We start from the raw sequence: 16,813 nt of genomic DNA, 5'->3' as shown, positions 1-16,813 counted from the left end.
CTTTAATGCCTTCACCACCCACAGCAGCCTTTCAAATCCAACCTTCTCCTCTCTTCAAAGCTTTCTTTCTAACCTCTACCCTTTCTTTGTGAATTTAGTTCTACCTCCCCAGTCAGGCTGGTGGTCCTGAGAGCAGGAATGATTGCCCTGGAAGTCATCTGTGGAGTTTTCCAGATATGTTTTTAGTGTCTTGGAGCTCCGTTGAGACCTGCCCAACCCTTGCAATTCCTGAAACATCTTGGATATGTTTTGAACATATCAAAGTGTCCCTTCATTCCCAAAATGTTTGCTATAGAAATGACTGTGTGAGGTCAATAGTGGTGGAGTGGGTTCAAGAGAGACTTTCAAAAGAGTAAACAGAATGTATACATTGCCAGGCACAGAGACCTTGGTGACAACCACGTACGGCAAAAGGGGAGGAAACATTAGAAGCTGAGCCAAACAGGCATAACTCACACCAGACTTATTCTTTTCTATGCCATTTCTCACGCATACAAATAGAATTTAACTGACATCTTTGACTTGTTAAAGAATAGGCTCCTGCTTATTTTTAATTCCACGTAAAATATAGTTTCACTCCTTTCATATGTACAGCTAGAAGTAGAGTTTGGGGATCTCAAGTTCAGATTAGATCCCAGGAAAGCTTGTGCTCCGATTCGAGTTTTGGCGCCACAGTGCACGCTAGAGGATATTTTTTCTGTCACTTAAGCATTAGGAGGCGGGCACGTGACTCACTGGCCAATAAGAAAAGTTGCTTGACTGCCTAAACCGTCCAATGCGGCTTTCAAATGTTGGGAGAGGGCGGGTCCAGCAGCGGGGATGCCACTTCCCGTCCAGCCATTTTAGGCGTTTGTGTCTTCTCTGGAGAGAGTCGCAGGTTGTCCCCCAGTGTTTGTGTCTCATCCACTGATCACAGGAGCCGCTGGAGAACACCAGGGCACCGGGTGACTGAAAATGGTGCGTACGGCCGGGCGTCCCGGGTGTTGGGAGGAGGCTGTTGCCAGCGGAGGCGACAGTGGGGACGCGGCCTCCCCGGGCAGCTGAGTCTGCGTCTGTGACTCATCGGGCTCCGCTGGGCCGCCCTGCCCGGGTCCGCTGGGTGGAGCTGGGTCAGCAGGCACAGTCGCGGTCCTGTCCCTTGCTGAGCGCCCAGTGCTGCGGCCATGGCCTCCGTCGGCATCCGGGCACCCGCAGCCTCGCGACTCCGCAGCCTGGGCGGTGGCGGCAGTGTCGTGGTGAGACTGGGGACTCCGGGGTTCGTGTGTGTGTGTTGTGTGTGTGTTGGGGGTGGTGGGGGGCGCAGGGTGTGGTGACCTTGGGTCCTGAGCGTGTTGTCAGAAACAGGGACAAGCTGGTGTGTTTCCAGTGCCAGAATTTTTCGGATAATAAATAATTTCCCAAATTATGTCTGTTTCGTTGTTAACAATTAGCCAAGTATGCCTGGTTTTGCTTGCTAGCCAGCCATTGGCAATCACAGGTTCTTACATAACAATCTAAGTACTAACATTAACTGGCCGATAACATGAACATTTCACATAAAGATATACAAATGTGCAGGTCACAGAATGGGTAAGAGCTAAAGTGGTTGAGTTTAGAGTCCATTCTGAAGTCGGAGGCACAGAGCTGAGACAGATGCAATAGGGAACCAAAAACGATGTCCTAGCAGTGCAGGCACAGATGTCAAATGTATATGCAGTGAGCATGAGTAAGTCGATATAAGTTGGCTGAGTGTCCTGGGCAGAAGAAACCGCACTGAAGCTGGAGTCCAAGGACTGACTCAGGAGTTCTTCCCTGTGGGTAAGGCTCCTGACAGTTGCCTGCCATCCTTTGTCTTGGGGTGGTCCTTCTAGTCTATGGTCCCAGGTGATATGGCTGACAACTGATTTGTGTGGTGTGTCTAATATGATTTGGTATAATTTCAGGTGTCATTGTTGTCAATTTGTCCCTCCTGGTGTTCTGGCAGATACTGGCTGTTTACTTGTGTAAACAAGCTGTATTGCCTTTCTTTTTTTGGTGGTGGTGGCTCTTATACTTCCAACTTGTAGTAACTCTGGTCAAGGTTATTGCTTAATAAAATGGAGTCCTTCTAGGCTTGACACTGTTGGAAAGCAGATATTCTCTATGGTATAGAGTATCACTGAGCAGTCTGCCCTGGCTTCCTTGCTGTCTGTCCTTCTCAGTGGCACCTGCTTTTCCTATGAGTCTCACAGATTCCAGGAAAGCTTCCTCTAAATTCCATGACCTGTGTCTATAAGTCAGTGAATCTTAGCACTAGCAATAAGCCCTGAATTTCTACCTTCTGATATTCCCAAACTTGTTGGAAAAGGGGATCCACATCCATGGAAGACTAGAGTTGGGCTCTGTCAAAATTGCTAGTGCCCTCAGATCCTCAGATGTTTCTAGACATTGCTTTTTGTTTTTAAATTTTATTTATGAATTATTGTTGTATATACAGCAATAATACACACACATATTATGTGGTGTGTGTGTGTGAATGTGTGATATCCTGCATGCTACAACTTGCATTTTGGAGGTCAGAGAACAACTTCATGAAATGTATTCTCTCTTTTACATGGGTTCCCAGGATTGAGTTCCTGTCACCAGGGTCATACAGCATGTACCTTTACCTGCTGAGCCACTTTTCCAGTGTCTACACATTATTTTAAAAGGCAGAGTCCTGCTAGAGGTAGGCCTTACTGTGTGTGAACGGACTTTTGGCATTAGGAGAAAACCCTAAGTGTTAGGTCTTCAAAGTTCTCCATGGTTACCCTGAACAGGGCTTTTCTAAACTTAGGGAAGACAGGAGAAAGCAAGTATATACATAAGTTTAACGGAAGGCTCTAGAGCTTGGTGTGGTGATAAAAAGTAGCACAATTAGTTCTTATTAGAGCCCTCAATCCTTTTCCTTATATATGCTGGCTGCTTTGTCTAGACTTTCAGCTTCCGGCACCCACCTAGACTATACATGCATTAGTCACTTGGGCCGGAGGAGAAGACTGCTGCCAATGAATGCCAATGGGCCTGGACCCAGGCCTGACCACCCACTTATCTTGCCAATGTAAGTGGCTGCGAAAGGAATGTAATGTTAGGATCCAGGTATTGCTTAGGAAGTAACTTCTCCGCAGCATTCCCTTTCACAGATACTGACATCCACCTTACTTAACATTGTCTGAATCGCTAGCTAACAAACTTGTCAGGATTTCTCACCTGGAGAAGTGAACTTACATCAGAATGGGTACTAGTGGCCACACATCCTGCTCCCTACCCCCCTTCACTGGCCCACAGGTTCCTCTGCCTCTCTTGCCTGGTAATCTGAGAGTCTGCAGCCTGGATCTTGCTTTGAAACCAATTCCATCCCCAGAAAGCTGTAAGATCACCTCTTCCAGGCAGGTCCACATTCCTCTCTTTAGAGCTCAGGCAATGCTGTTGCCCTTCTGTTTGCTCCAGAGAACCTCATGCGAACATTCCCAACAAGAACTGACAAAATGATCAGCTAGAAAACAGACCAGACAAGTAATCGCCCTGGCCAGGACTGCTTCTGTGTACAACTTGCATTTTGTCTTAATCCTTTCTCTTTTTTTAATTATTACAATTTTAGAAAAGAGAAGTGTGTGCCAGATGCCCAAAGCCAGATCTGGAATTATCAAACCCTCTGATTTGTTCTCCCAGAAAGAAGCGGACTGACTAACTTACAGAGCTATCTTTCACTCTCGGCCCTCTGTCTCTAACTGGTTTATTGGGACTGTTGGCCAAACTTAATCTGTCATGATTACCTGAGTCAGGATGCTGAGTTTTAAATTTTTAGTTACATTATGAACTAGGAAATATTTGGACAAATAGTCCTAATTTCTTTTGTTATGATTTATTTAATTGTAGTTTTTGTGCATTGGTGTTTTGTCAGCCTGTATGTCTGTGTGAGGATGTTAGATCCCCTGGAACATGAGTTACAAACAGTTACGAGCTGCCATTTGGGGCCTGGGAATTGAACCTGGGTCCTCAAGAAGAGCAGCTTAACCACTGAATCATCTCTCCAGCCTCTGTCTTAATTTATGTGAGCACTTATTTCTTATGAGCCAATTTGTTGTCATACATACAATATAAAAATATAAGCATGAGTAGACAGGATTTATACTCATATAGCCATACACAGATTTAAATATAAAATATAAAATGTTATAGTATTTATTTAGATTTATCATTTGTCAGTCATAAGCTAAATTGTTCATTCTCTCTCTTTCTCTCTCTCTCTCTCTCTTTTTTTTTTTTTTTGGTGTGTGTATGAATGTCTACTAAGCATGACTAGATGCTCAAGATGGCCAGAAGGAGTTCTCAGATTCTTGTGTGTGTGTGTGTGTGTGTGTGTGTGTGTGTGTGTGTGTGTATACTGAGCATGTCTGGATGCTAAAGATGGCTAGAAGAGGGTGTCAGAATCTCTGGAGCTGAAGTTACAGGTGATTGTGAGTGGGAACCAGACTAGAGTCCTCTGGAAGAACATGAAGGACTGACTCCTAATGCATAGCCAATTCTTAAGCCTCTGCATATTCTTTTCTATCATTATTAAATGGTGCTTCCAAAATCTGTACTTTTATAGATACAACTTTAAATGTAAGCAACATAGAAAATTTAAGTACCTTTAAAAAAGTGTGTATTTGCTTATTCTTTGAAAATGCCTCACATGTATTCAGTGTCTGGATTATTCCATCCTATGATTCCCCTTACAGTCTATTCCCAGACCTACTGCACTGTACCTGCCTACCAACTTTATGCCCTCTTTAATCCACTGAGTTGAATTAGTGTTTCCAGTATGTTTGTGGGTGTGGGGTCATCCTAGCAGGAACATCATCTCTTAAGAAAACAGATTCTCTCTCCTCCTCCAACAGCAGTTAACTGTCAATAGCTCCTCTGTTAGCCCCTCTCCATTTATTCTGAAAGTTTGACTAGTTTGATCTTGTGCTGTTCTTATGCAAGCAAGCACAGCTGCTCTGAGTTCATACGTGCAGCAGCCCTGTCATGTCTGGAAAGCATGATTCCCAGTAATCCTCCCTGACTTCTGCCTCCAACAGTGTTTCCTTCCCCTCTTCCATAAAGATTCTTGAGCCTTGTGGGGAACAGGATGCATTTAGAGCTAAGCTTTCCACATTCACTACTTATCCCTGCATTTTGATTAATTGTGGGTCTCTGTATTAACTTCAAGAAGCAAGCTTCTTTGATGAGCGTTGAAAGCTGCACTACCTAATCTATTGCTATAACCGTAAGTATTTGGAAGGCAGTTTTATACTATTTAGCAGAATAGTATTTGGTAATAGTAAGTATTTAGAAGGCAATTTGATGTCTATTTAGCAGAATAATAGCATATGTTCTTCCCTAAGGCCTGTGACCTAGACAGCTGTGGGGTTCTATCTTGTGGAGCAGGCTGTGAATTCAATCAGAAAGCAGTTGGTTGTTACCCATTACATTGATGCCACCCTTGCATGAGTGGGCATGTCTTGCCAGGCAAGTCATTATATTATAGTTTGGAGAGTTCGTGGCTGGTAAGATTTTTTTCCCCCCAGCAATCTACACATCATCTTTGGCATTGTGAAAGCTAGCCAACAGAGATGAAGATTCCATATGTGTACCAGCTCGATTTCTCCATTTCTTGTAGTTCAAGTGTGAGGTGCCTTCAGCAATAGGGTGTTACCATCAATTTCTGGTGGGTAACCAAGAGCAATAGTGATAACCTATATTGTAAAACTTAAATCTTAAAAACATGGATTCTCCCCTGATCTCTAAGCAGGCAGTAACACACTGGTTTTCAAATGACATTTTTGTTTTTATACTCCTACACTAGCCATCACAAGAAACTTGGAAAAAACTTCTAGTTTTGTTTGAATCATAGAGGAGAGAGAACATGCATGCAAGTGATCATATGTTAATGATGCAATTATATGTTAGAATTTATCTGAAAAATGGAAGCTATGCTATTTTTCCTTTTTGTAAGACAATTCTTTTTAAACTTACATAGAGTAAGCTTAGGTATCTATGGGAGGTTACTAGTTCTAGTGACTGTATCTTCGGAAAAGGCAATTAAACTGAAACCTATTAGGCCTATTTTGGAGCAAACCAATATAAAGGCAGATTGGAGATATACCAAGAGACATTTTAAAACAGATATTAGCACAGATTATTGGAGAGATGTCCAGGGGTTAAGACCAGGCATGGGCTTCTCAAGGGAGAGTCTCAGGTAAGTGCCCTTACAGTGAGTATATATGAGATCTTGGTAGCTTTCAAGTTATATTTCCAAGTACTATGAAGATTTATACCCTCTACCAACTTTTTAAAATTAAATGTAATGTTATATGTATGGGTGCATTTCTGGCATATATCTGTACCACATGTGTGCAGTGCCCAGAGTCCAGAAAAGGGCATTGGATCCTCTAGAACTGGAGTTGTTAGCCACTGTGGGAGTTGAACTCAGGTCTTCTGGAAGAGCAACCAGTGTTCTTAACCTCTGAGCCATCTCTCCACGTCCACCCCCCCCCCCATTTCTTAAATATTTCTCAGAGTGTATTTTACAACAGGGTTAAAAGTATAAAGAATTTCCTTTTATAAACAAAATTGTAAAGTACATTTATGAGGTTTGTTTAAATTGGCAATGAGGAGGCATTCTCAGTTCTGACCCTATTTAGCCCAATTCTCTTTGATAAGATGTCATAAAGAAAACATAGAATGTCCCTATGAGCAATTTTGACTTTGTCATTGTTGGTCTTTCCTGAACCCCACAAGCAGGAATGGCAAGCCAGACCTTGAATCAATGGTCTAGTTTCTTCCCCATACTTTGTCTTGTAGGCCCTAATAATTTTCCATCTTTCTCACCACCTAATATATATATATATATATATATATATATATATATATATATATATATATATATATATAGTTTTATATATATATAGTTTTATGTATATATAGTTTTATATATATATAGTTTTATATATATATATAGCTTATACATATATGAACTATGTAATATATATATGTGACAACCCAATAAAACATCCACAATTTAAAATCCTTTCTCACTAAAAGCCTTTACATTTCTATTACACTTTTTACTAAAAATTCATCCTTAGAGCCTATGAGTTGACTTGGTGGGTAAAGGTATTTGTCACCAAGCTTGACCACCTTAATTAGATCCCTGAGACCTAATGGTTGAAGGAGAGAACCAACTCCTGGAAGTTGTCCTTTCAACTCCACAGATGTACCATGGTACTGGAGGTCCCTCTCCCCACCCTCCTCTCTCTCTCTCTCTCTCTCTCTCTCTCTCTCTGCCCCCTGCCAGACATATAAATAAGAATAAATAAATATAACTTAAAACAAGAAGGAAAAATGTACATCTTCACTTATATCTGTTTAACATATGTTTAACATTTATATCCATTTCTCTTCTCCCTGCTGGATTCTTTTTCTTGTTTTTCAGTATCATAAAGACAGGGACAAAACAAATAAAGTGACCTGTCAAACAGGAGTTCCCACTCAATTCACATTTATGATATAACGGAACCAATGAAGATTTTCTTCTTATGTATAAGGTTTTGTCCCCTGCTGGGCTTGGACAGACTTTGTCACTTGGGTTTTTGTTGTTTTCTTGTGTTTTTAGTTTACCTTTTTTTTTTTCCCAGAGCTGAGGACTGAACCCAGGGCCTTGCACTTGCTAGGCAAGCACTCTACCACTGAGCTAAATCCCCAACCCTAGTTTGCTTTTTTAGAAACTGAGTGTTGTGTATGTTACATGCTGTGATGTGTGCGGAAGTCAGAAGAGAGAGCTTCAATTCTCTTTGTCCAGCATGTAGGTTCTGGGAGTCACACTCAGGTTGTCAGACTTGTTGAAGGCACCTTTACCCACTGACCCACCCATTTTGCAGACCTGCTGTGTTGTTGTTTTGATTTGGTTTTGGTGTGTGTGTGTGTGTGTGTGTGTGTGTGTGTGTGTGTGTGTGTGTCCCAAAAGTCTTGCTTCAGGCTTATTTATGGCATATAGAACCAAGAGTAACCTTAAATTCCCCTGCACACCAGAAGGGGGCACCAGATCTCATTATATATAACCATGTATGGTTGTGGGACACCATGCTGTTGCTGGGAATTGAACTCAGGACCTCTGGAAGAGCAGCTAATGCTCTTAACCTCTGAGGCATCTCTCCAGCCCACTGGGATTATTTTTGTCCATTATTTTAGTCAAGTTGACTGTGACTTTGAAGACTGAATATTTGATTATTGTCCATGGAGAAGAGGGGAATATACTGCATGTTCCCATGCTGGTGCCAGTTTATCTTTGCCTTATGTATATAGATGTGATTTTTGTACACAAGATGTGATTTTGGTACACCACCTCTTCTCAATAATCAGTTCTTCTGTTTCAAGATTGCTGAGTAAAGACTGATTTCTTTCATTCAGTGTATTTGTCTGTCTGCGTTAATAGCTTAGTGCTGTGATTATTGTATCAGTCTTTTGTTTATGTAAGGCAAATTTTATATTCTTAAATAATAAATAATTGTTGGACATTGATTTCAACTACTTTGATAAAATAGAATTATTATATTCATTAGTTATTTTTTCTATAGGTATGATTAAATAAAAAGCTGACAGCCAAGCCAAGGGAGAAAGATCTGGTCCACAGATTAGATAGAGTACAGTCTGCCATGGTGGGGAAGTCAGAGAAACAAGCAGGTGAAGTAGATGCTCATGCCATCCAGTCAGGAAACAAAATGATGAATAAATGCTGATTCAGGTCACTGTCTTCATTTTATACATTCTAGAGTCCTCTGCCTAGTGAATGATCCTACCCACAATCAAGGTGGATATGTCTACACCAATTAATGCAATCAACATAATCTCTCAGAGACATTCTCAAAGGTTAACCTCAGGTAGATACCCCTCATGGGTACACATGAAGGCATGTCTCTTTGATGACTCTGGACTCTGTCAAGTTGATAATATTAACCACCACAATTCCAGCCCTTGTCAGCTTGACATTCAGACTTATCATCACTTTTAAGCCATAACCTTCCGCCCCTTATCTCCATAGACTATGTCATAATGTAGTATACATTTATGCCAACACCAAAAACTCTCCGTAGTCATTAAGCATGTTTAAACAATTTGAGATTACAAAGTATCTTAACTGTGAGGTCCTATAAAATGAAAAACAAGTTACATACATCCAATATATACATTTATTTATTTATTTTTTATGTGCAGTGATGTTTTGCCTACATGTATGTCTGTATGAGGATGTCAGATCCCCCAGAACTGGAGTTACAGACAGTTGTGAACTGCCATGTGGGTGCTAGGAATTGAACCCAGATGCTCTGGAAAAGTAGCCAGTGCTCTTAACTGCTGAGCCATCTCTCCAGCCCTGCATAATTCCAAATATATAATGGTCCAGAGCAAACATTCCTGTTATAAAATGGAAGAATTGGGGCAAGCTATGGTGGACCAAAGTAAGATAGAAATCCAGCAAGGCAAACATCAAATCCTCCATCTCTGTGCCTGACATCTAAATTTGATGAAATTGTCTACATTCCAAAGGGTAGGTAGCCACACCACCCCAGAGCTGCTGCCTGCATCACTTATAGTCTGTGTCTTGGACCAGATTCTATGCTTATAGCATCCTGTGGGAACCAATAGACTGCACCTTCAGAGCGCTACACATTGACTTCTGAGGCCCACTTTCAGGAACTCCTGACTCCTATAAGTTGCCTGACGGCTGTTCTGTATGACCTCCCTGTCTGACATCCTTCATTCCTTCAAAACTAGTACCATGTGGATGCCAGTGCCCAGTTCTACAGCCACCTCAGGTTGGAGCCTCTGGTTTTGCCCTCTGGCCAGCTTTCTTCTTGTTTCAATGTGCCCTAATAGGTTTTCCTCTAGTGACACTGATGTTTTTATCAATTACAGCTGCTCTCAGCATTGTTTTTCAAACTTTCACAGACATGGCCCATTAAGCCCCGCTTTTGGCATTCAAGGGCTTTTCTAACCCAAATACCAATTTTTTCCATGTTCCTCCCACAAACAATGTGTAAGGTGGTCATGTTTATCACATAAACAGCCCCAGTATAGCGTACCAGTTTTCTCTTTCCTGGTTGCTGGGATAAAATACCCTGGTGAAAGTAACTGGAAGAAGGATTGGCTGAGTTACATGGCAGGGAGGTCAGGGTATCAGGAGGTTCGATTAGCTGCCCACATGACCCAAAAATAGGAAGCAGAACCTGATGAATGATACTGATGCTTAGCTCCTTTTTTTATTTTATACAGTTCAGGAAGTGCTACCACCAACACTTAAGATGTTCCCACATCAAGTATTGTAATCTAGATAATCACAGATGTACCAGGGGCTTGTGTCCTACATGATTATAAATTCTATAAGATGACAACCTTAACCATCACACTTCTTAAGTTTGTTATAGAATGTACAGAATTTTGTACATGTCTGTGACAAGTGACATGGTGGCTAGTTAGAGCTGCTTCCAGAACATGTGGCATTCTTGTTTCATTGTCTACTGACATTCTCCAATAAAAATGGTAATGTTAATTTATTAGTACAATGAATTGCCCATAATCAGTCCTGTCTTAAGTTTTGTGTTTAGTTGCTGTGACAAAATTCCTAAGAAGAAATGTTTTGTTTTTAAAGATTATTTTGTTACGTGTGTGCGCGCATGCTCTCCCCTCCCCAAAAGAAGTCAGAAGGGGGCATTAGATCCTCTGGAACTAGAGTTACAAGTGGTTGTGAGTTGTGTGATGTGAGTAGAGTTTCTGTTGCTGAGGTAAAATACTATAATCAAAAGCAACCTAGAGAGGAAAGTGTTTATTTCAAATCACAGTTCCACATCATAGCCCATTACTGAGGGAAGTTAGGGCAGGAACTCAAAAAAGACAGGAACCTGGAAGCAGGAGTTGATGCAGAGGCCATGGAGGAATGTTGCTATCTTGCTCCCCATGGCTTACTCTGTCAGGACCACCTGCCCAGGGGCATCACTATCCACAGTGAGCTGGGCCCTTCCACATCAATCATCCATCAAGAAAACATACTGCAGATTGTCCATGGACTAATCTGATGGCAGCATTTTTTTTTTCTTTTTTGAGACAGAGTCTTACTATATAGCCCTGGCTATACTGGAACTCACAGTGTAGACCAGGCTGGCCTCAAAATTCACAGAGATCTGCCTGTCTCTTCCTCCCAAGTACTGGGATTAGAGGTGTGAACCACTCTGCCCAGCAATGGGGGCCGATTATCACTTGAGGTTCCAAAATGCGTCTAGCTGGTTTCAAGTTGACCTAAAACTAGCCAGCATACTGGTCCTCACGAGAGCAGTGAGTGCTCCTGATCCCCTAGCCGTCTCTCCAGCTCCCCTAAGAAGAAATCTTGGGGGACGATAGGCTGTTTTGGCTTCTAAGACACAGAGCATCATGGCTGGGAAGGTATTGCAGGAAGATCTTGAGGTGCCTTGTCATACTGGTCTCTGACTATATTGGGTTCTAACCTGTGTCTGATTAGCACTTAAAAACATTACAAGAATTCTGAGAGAAAATAGATACTGTAAAAGTGGCCTGTGATTGATATCAACTGTTGAGAAAGCTACTTCTTTCTTTACAGTTGGGGTGGGGGGAGGAATCCCTATGAATAGCAGCTGCAGACACAAGGAGAAGTAGAATTGTCTTCTGCATTACTAAGAATGCAGTCTTGGGACAGCTGGTATTGACTGTGTTTGGGATATTAGATAATCAGAATTCATTGTAAATGTTGAACCCAAAGTACAGAGAGGTTAGCACAACCTAGCTAAACAAGGATAGGCCTATCCTGTTGTTCCCTTACCAGATAGCTCCAATCTACTGTCAGAATTACTGCCTGAGACATTCTTAGTGTGTATGAAATGTAAGTGTGATGATCAAGATATGACTTAAATGTATGTAGAACATTGAATCTTACCAACTTCTTATGAGTTAAGATTAGCTTTCCAGTACTGTGAGACTTAGACTTCCTTGTGGAAATGTATATGGGCTCTTTCAGGAGTCAGTAACCTTTGAAGATGTGGCTGTGAACTTCTCCCTAGAGGAGTGGGCTATGCTGAATCCATCCCAGAAGAACCTCTACAAAGATGTGATGCAGGAAACCTTGAGGAACCTGGCCTCTGTCGGTGAGCATGTCATCCTTCCTTCAATTAGTCAATCAAAGAAAAAGTGCTTCTGTGTAAGTTTAAGTGTGGGAAAGGAACATTTAGGGGAATATGTGAGATGGATCACTTTTTTTTTTATTTTAATTTTTATTTCATGTGCATTGGTGTTTTACCATGGGTGTTGGGTTCGCTGGAATTGGAGTTACAGATAGTTATGAGCTGCCATGTGGGTGCTGAGAATTGAACCCGTGACCTCTGAAGAAGTCAGTGCTCTTAACCACTCTCCAGCCCCTGTGAAAAGGATCACTTTTTACTGTGAATTTTGCTAGAATTTATTAGCATTTACAGTGGTATCATAATTTATAATGATTTCACTTGGTTTGTGTTTTAGGAAACAGTTTAGAGCACCATATCATTGAAAATATATACCGAACTTCCTGGAGAAAACTAAGGTAATATGGACCTCAAAAGACAGCCCCAAGAGTTGTGTGGTTGCACATTTTCCAAAGTAGCAAAAGACACATGTATATCAGTTACTCTCAGGAAATTTTCTTCAAAACTGGAAACATATTAAATATCAACATTCTGAAAACATTATAAGGATTTCAGTACTGGAAATAACTGGAACATCACGATCCCTGAAGTGATTTTTATCATATTTGATATATACTAACTTTTCTCCATATAATGTTATTAAAATTTAAATATCAATTTATCCACAAACCTTACATATAAGGTATATATGATACAAAAAGCAGGTATCTTTTTAGGCTTGGACTAAATATCAAAATTTCATTGTGGACTTTGAAGTAGTTCATGTAAAATGATTGTGGTCATTTGTATAGTGCATCAAAATTGTACAAGTATTGAGAATTAAATGTATTGTTTTTATCTTACAAATCCATTTTTTTTTTAAATTTTTTCATTAGTTTAGCTCTATGAAGGGTACGGTCTCACTTGGATTCTATGTCCAGTGGCCTTTGCAGCAAGTTTTCTTGACAATTTGGCATGAAGCATGCCATTGTTTCTTGGAGCTGAATTACCTTCCCCAAATTACTGCTATTGGTTTTTTTTTTCTTCCAGGGGTCACTGTGTTGTTTTTTGCTTTACACACATAAACGCATCACTGCCTAAGTAGAATTTGGTTTCATCTTGGACATGAACTCCTTCAATTTTAAGAAGAGCCATGTGCTTTCTTTGGTTCTGGAGATCTCACTTATAGCCAGCAAAAATAGTCTTGCACCAACAGCCTTCCAGACATACTTGCCTTTTAGAAGTCCTGTTTCTAGTAGGCCTCTTCAGGTGCCAAGATGGCATCAAGAATTGAAATATGTATTTTAGTGTGACATAAGACATGTTTGCTAGACATGTAGATGGTATAACACAACCACCTGTGAATACCACTGTTTTTGTTACAGTTGTCCTCAGAGTCTCTGAGAGCATTCAGGCAAATGCCTTTAGAAGTTCTGACAGCATAGAACCAATGTTTCTACTAACAACTAGTTAATAAAGTATCAGTGATGCACATTTGCTTTCTTACAGTGGTCAAGTGGTGGAGGGACTCTATGACTTCAAAGATGACCATCAGTGTGCAGAAATCTTTGACTTCACTACACAGAGCATTGTAAACCAGAACCCCTTTCCAGGAGTACATATATGTGAAAACAGTGGATGTGCAAGAGTAGTCATTGGCCATCTGTCTCTAAGTGTGCTCCTTAAACCCGACACAGAGCATGAATCATATGAAGATCAGGAGTATGGGAAGGAATTGTACAACAGTGTGGAATTCGGGGCCACCTCCAGTTCTCTGCCATCGTTTGAGAACTATGAAAGTACTTACACTCTAGAGAGACTGTATAAAAGTGAGAATTGTGATGAAGACTATAGATTTGGTCAAAATCTTCAAAAGACTTTGACTGAAGAAAAGCCCTTTGAATGTAAGCAATGTGGGAAAGCTTTCAGTTCTTCAAGGTACTTTCGAAGGCATGAGCGACGTCATCGGGCAAAGAAATCCTATATATGTAAGCAATGTGGGAAAGCTTTTGCTTTTCCCACTTACTTACAAACCCATGAAAGAATTCACACTGGGGAGAAGCCCTATGTGTGCGTGCAGTGTGGGAAAACCTTTGCTCATTCTCGTTCCCTTAAAACACATAAAAGAACTCACACTGTTAGGGACCTCTTTGTGTGCAATTACTGTGGGAAAACCTTACGTCATTATAGTTCTCTTCAGATTCATACAAGAATTCACACCGGAGAGAAACCTTATGTATGTAAACCATGTGGCAAAGCCTTCATTACTTACCGTTCCTTTCGAATACATGAAAGAATTCACACTGGAGAAACACCTTATGAATGTAAGCAGTGTGGGAACACCTTCATGCGTTGGATTCAGTTACGAAAACATGAAATAATTCACAGTGGTGTGAAACCCTATGCTTGTAAGCTTTGTGGGAAAAGCTTCACTTGTTCTGGTTCCCTGAGAACACATGAAAGAATTCACACTGGGGAGAGGCCTTATGTGTGTGACCAGTGTGGATATAGCTTTACTCGATTGAACTCACTTTTAAGACATAAAATAACCCACACTGGTGAGAAGCCTTATGTGTGTAATCATTGTGGGAAAACTTTTCCTCGTTCTGCTTCTCTTCAAAGACATATAAAAATTCACACTGAGGAGAAACCATATGTATGCAAGCAGTGTGGGGTTGCCTTTGTTACTTCTACTGAACTTCTAGAACATGAACAAACACACATTGATGAAAAACCTTATGTATGTGAGCAATGTGGGAATGCCTTCGTGCTTTGGAGTCAGTTTCAAAAACATAAAGCACTTCACAGTGTCCCTGTTTCCTATATTTGTAAGCAGTGTGGGAAAAGCTTCACTTCTTCCAGGTCACTGAAAACCCATGAAAGAATTCACACTGGCGAGAAGCCCTATGAGTGTAAGCAGTGTGGGAAAACCTTCCTTTGGTCTTACTCCCTTCAAAGACATGAAAAAACTCATGGTGATGGGAAGCCCCATGTGTGCAAACAGTGTGGGGAAGCTTTCACATATTACAGTCATCTTCAGGTGCATGAAAAAATACACATTGATGATGAACCCTATAATTGTAAATACTGTGGGAAACCCTTCTTCACTTTGAACCATTTACATAGACATGAATTACTTCACACTACCATGGATTCCAGTATTTTTTAATAATGAATTAGAGAAAAAAAAATTTGGCCTGGTAGCTTTCAAAGACATAAGCAAAATCATACTGCGGGGGGGGGGGGGGACACCTGGATTTGTGCTAGCAATGTGGAAGAACCTTTTGCATTGTTTCATTGAAACAAACATGAAGCGCCACAATGGAAAGAAACATTTAAAAAAAAAAATCAATGTGCAAATGGTTTTTGTGTTCAAAGTTCCTTGAAGTACATGAAAGAGAAACAAACCTATGACTGCAAGTGATGTGGTGAAGCCTTCTGCAGTACCAGATCATGGAGGAGACATGAAAAAGCTCACTCTAGAGAAACTTGGACTTGTACATGTGGTGTTGTAAAAACAAAAACAAAAACCCTTCACTTCTTCCCCATTGCCCCTGAACACATGGAAGGAGTCACTATGGAGAGAAACCCTTCGTATATAGGCCATCTTGGATAGTCTTCAGTTATCATCACATCCTCTCCCAGATGTGAGAGAACCTACTGTAGAGAAGCCTTAACAATAGGATTTGTGAACTCTTCATTATCATCCTGATGCACTCACGAGAAGGTACATGGGGAGAATTCCTATCAATGGAAAACTGATATGAACACCATTTGGTTCAGTTAAAAGATAAGGAAAGAACCTGATATGAAGTGCTGATTTGCTTGAAAGAAATATTCAAGGTTTCATTTGGCACACATGGAAACACCAGATGAAAGCCTTTGCTGTTGAAAAACATTGAAAGTCTAGAGCAGTAACAAATTTAGGAAAAGTTTTGAAATCTTTTCATATTTGATCTGATAACTGTCAGTATTATGAAGGACTGGACATATTTTTTTCTTGTAGCATGCTCCAGGAAATGCACACTCTGAAGAGAATGTTATCAGTATAGTATTTTGTACTTACTGGAAATTTTTCAGGGGCTGATAGGGATGGCTTAGCCTTTAAGAGCATTTGTTGCTCTTCTGAAGGGCCTGCATTTGGTTTTCAGCAACAGATCACAGGGCTCACAACTGCATGTGACTCCAGTTTCAGGAGATCCAATTCTTCCCACACACATGTGACATAGGTTCACATGTACAAATAAAAATAAAGTTTAAATTTTTTTTTTTGTCCCTGCCCCCTGCCCAAAAGCTTTTGCTGTGTATCCCAGATTTTCCTGGAACTGGAAATCTCCCAGGTTCTAGCTCTTGAATGTTTAACAAAAGATGCCTGTCTCCACATTCATTATCATTACCTACTATTTAAAAGCTCATCTCTTGACTCATTTTTAAATTTTTCTCTACAAAGTAAGCATTAAGCAGAACATTGTGTTAATGTGGAATGGCAGCTTAAACCCATGAACTGGAGACCAATAAGACCTACATATAAAATGCAGGAATAGAAAGTGTATTTTATTAAATTATTTGTAAGGTTTCTTAAAGCAATCATGTATTAGTTTAATAAGTGATATCTTTGTATCAAATAA

The 16,813-nt window shown here is 40.6% G+C and overlaps 1 protein-coding gene across 1 annotated transcript; it reads left to right on the top strand.

Moving 5' to 3' along the window:
• The first annotated feature begins 825 nt into the window (after positions 1-825).
• Positions 826-16,415, top strand: LOC118571636 (zinc finger protein 136-like). The gene is made up of 4 exons (XM_036170811.1): positions 826-957; positions 12,047-12,173; positions 12,544-12,604; positions 13,695-16,415. The coding sequence occupies exons 1-4, from the start codon at positions 955-957 to the stop codon at positions 15,352-15,354; spliced, it is 1,851 nt and encodes a 616-aa protein (XP_036026704.1). The 5' UTR covers positions 826-954; the 3' UTR covers positions 15,355-16,415.
• Positions 16,416-16,813: the final 398 nt, after the last annotated feature.

Source organism: Onychomys torridus, chromosome 21, assembly GCF_903995425.1.
Source record: "Onychomys torridus chromosome 21, mOncTor1.1, whole genome shotgun sequence".
Classification (NCBI taxonomy): Eukaryota; Metazoa; Chordata; class Mammalia; order Rodentia; family Cricetidae; genus Onychomys; species Onychomys torridus.
This window is presented reverse-complemented; position numbering and strand designations above follow the sequence as displayed.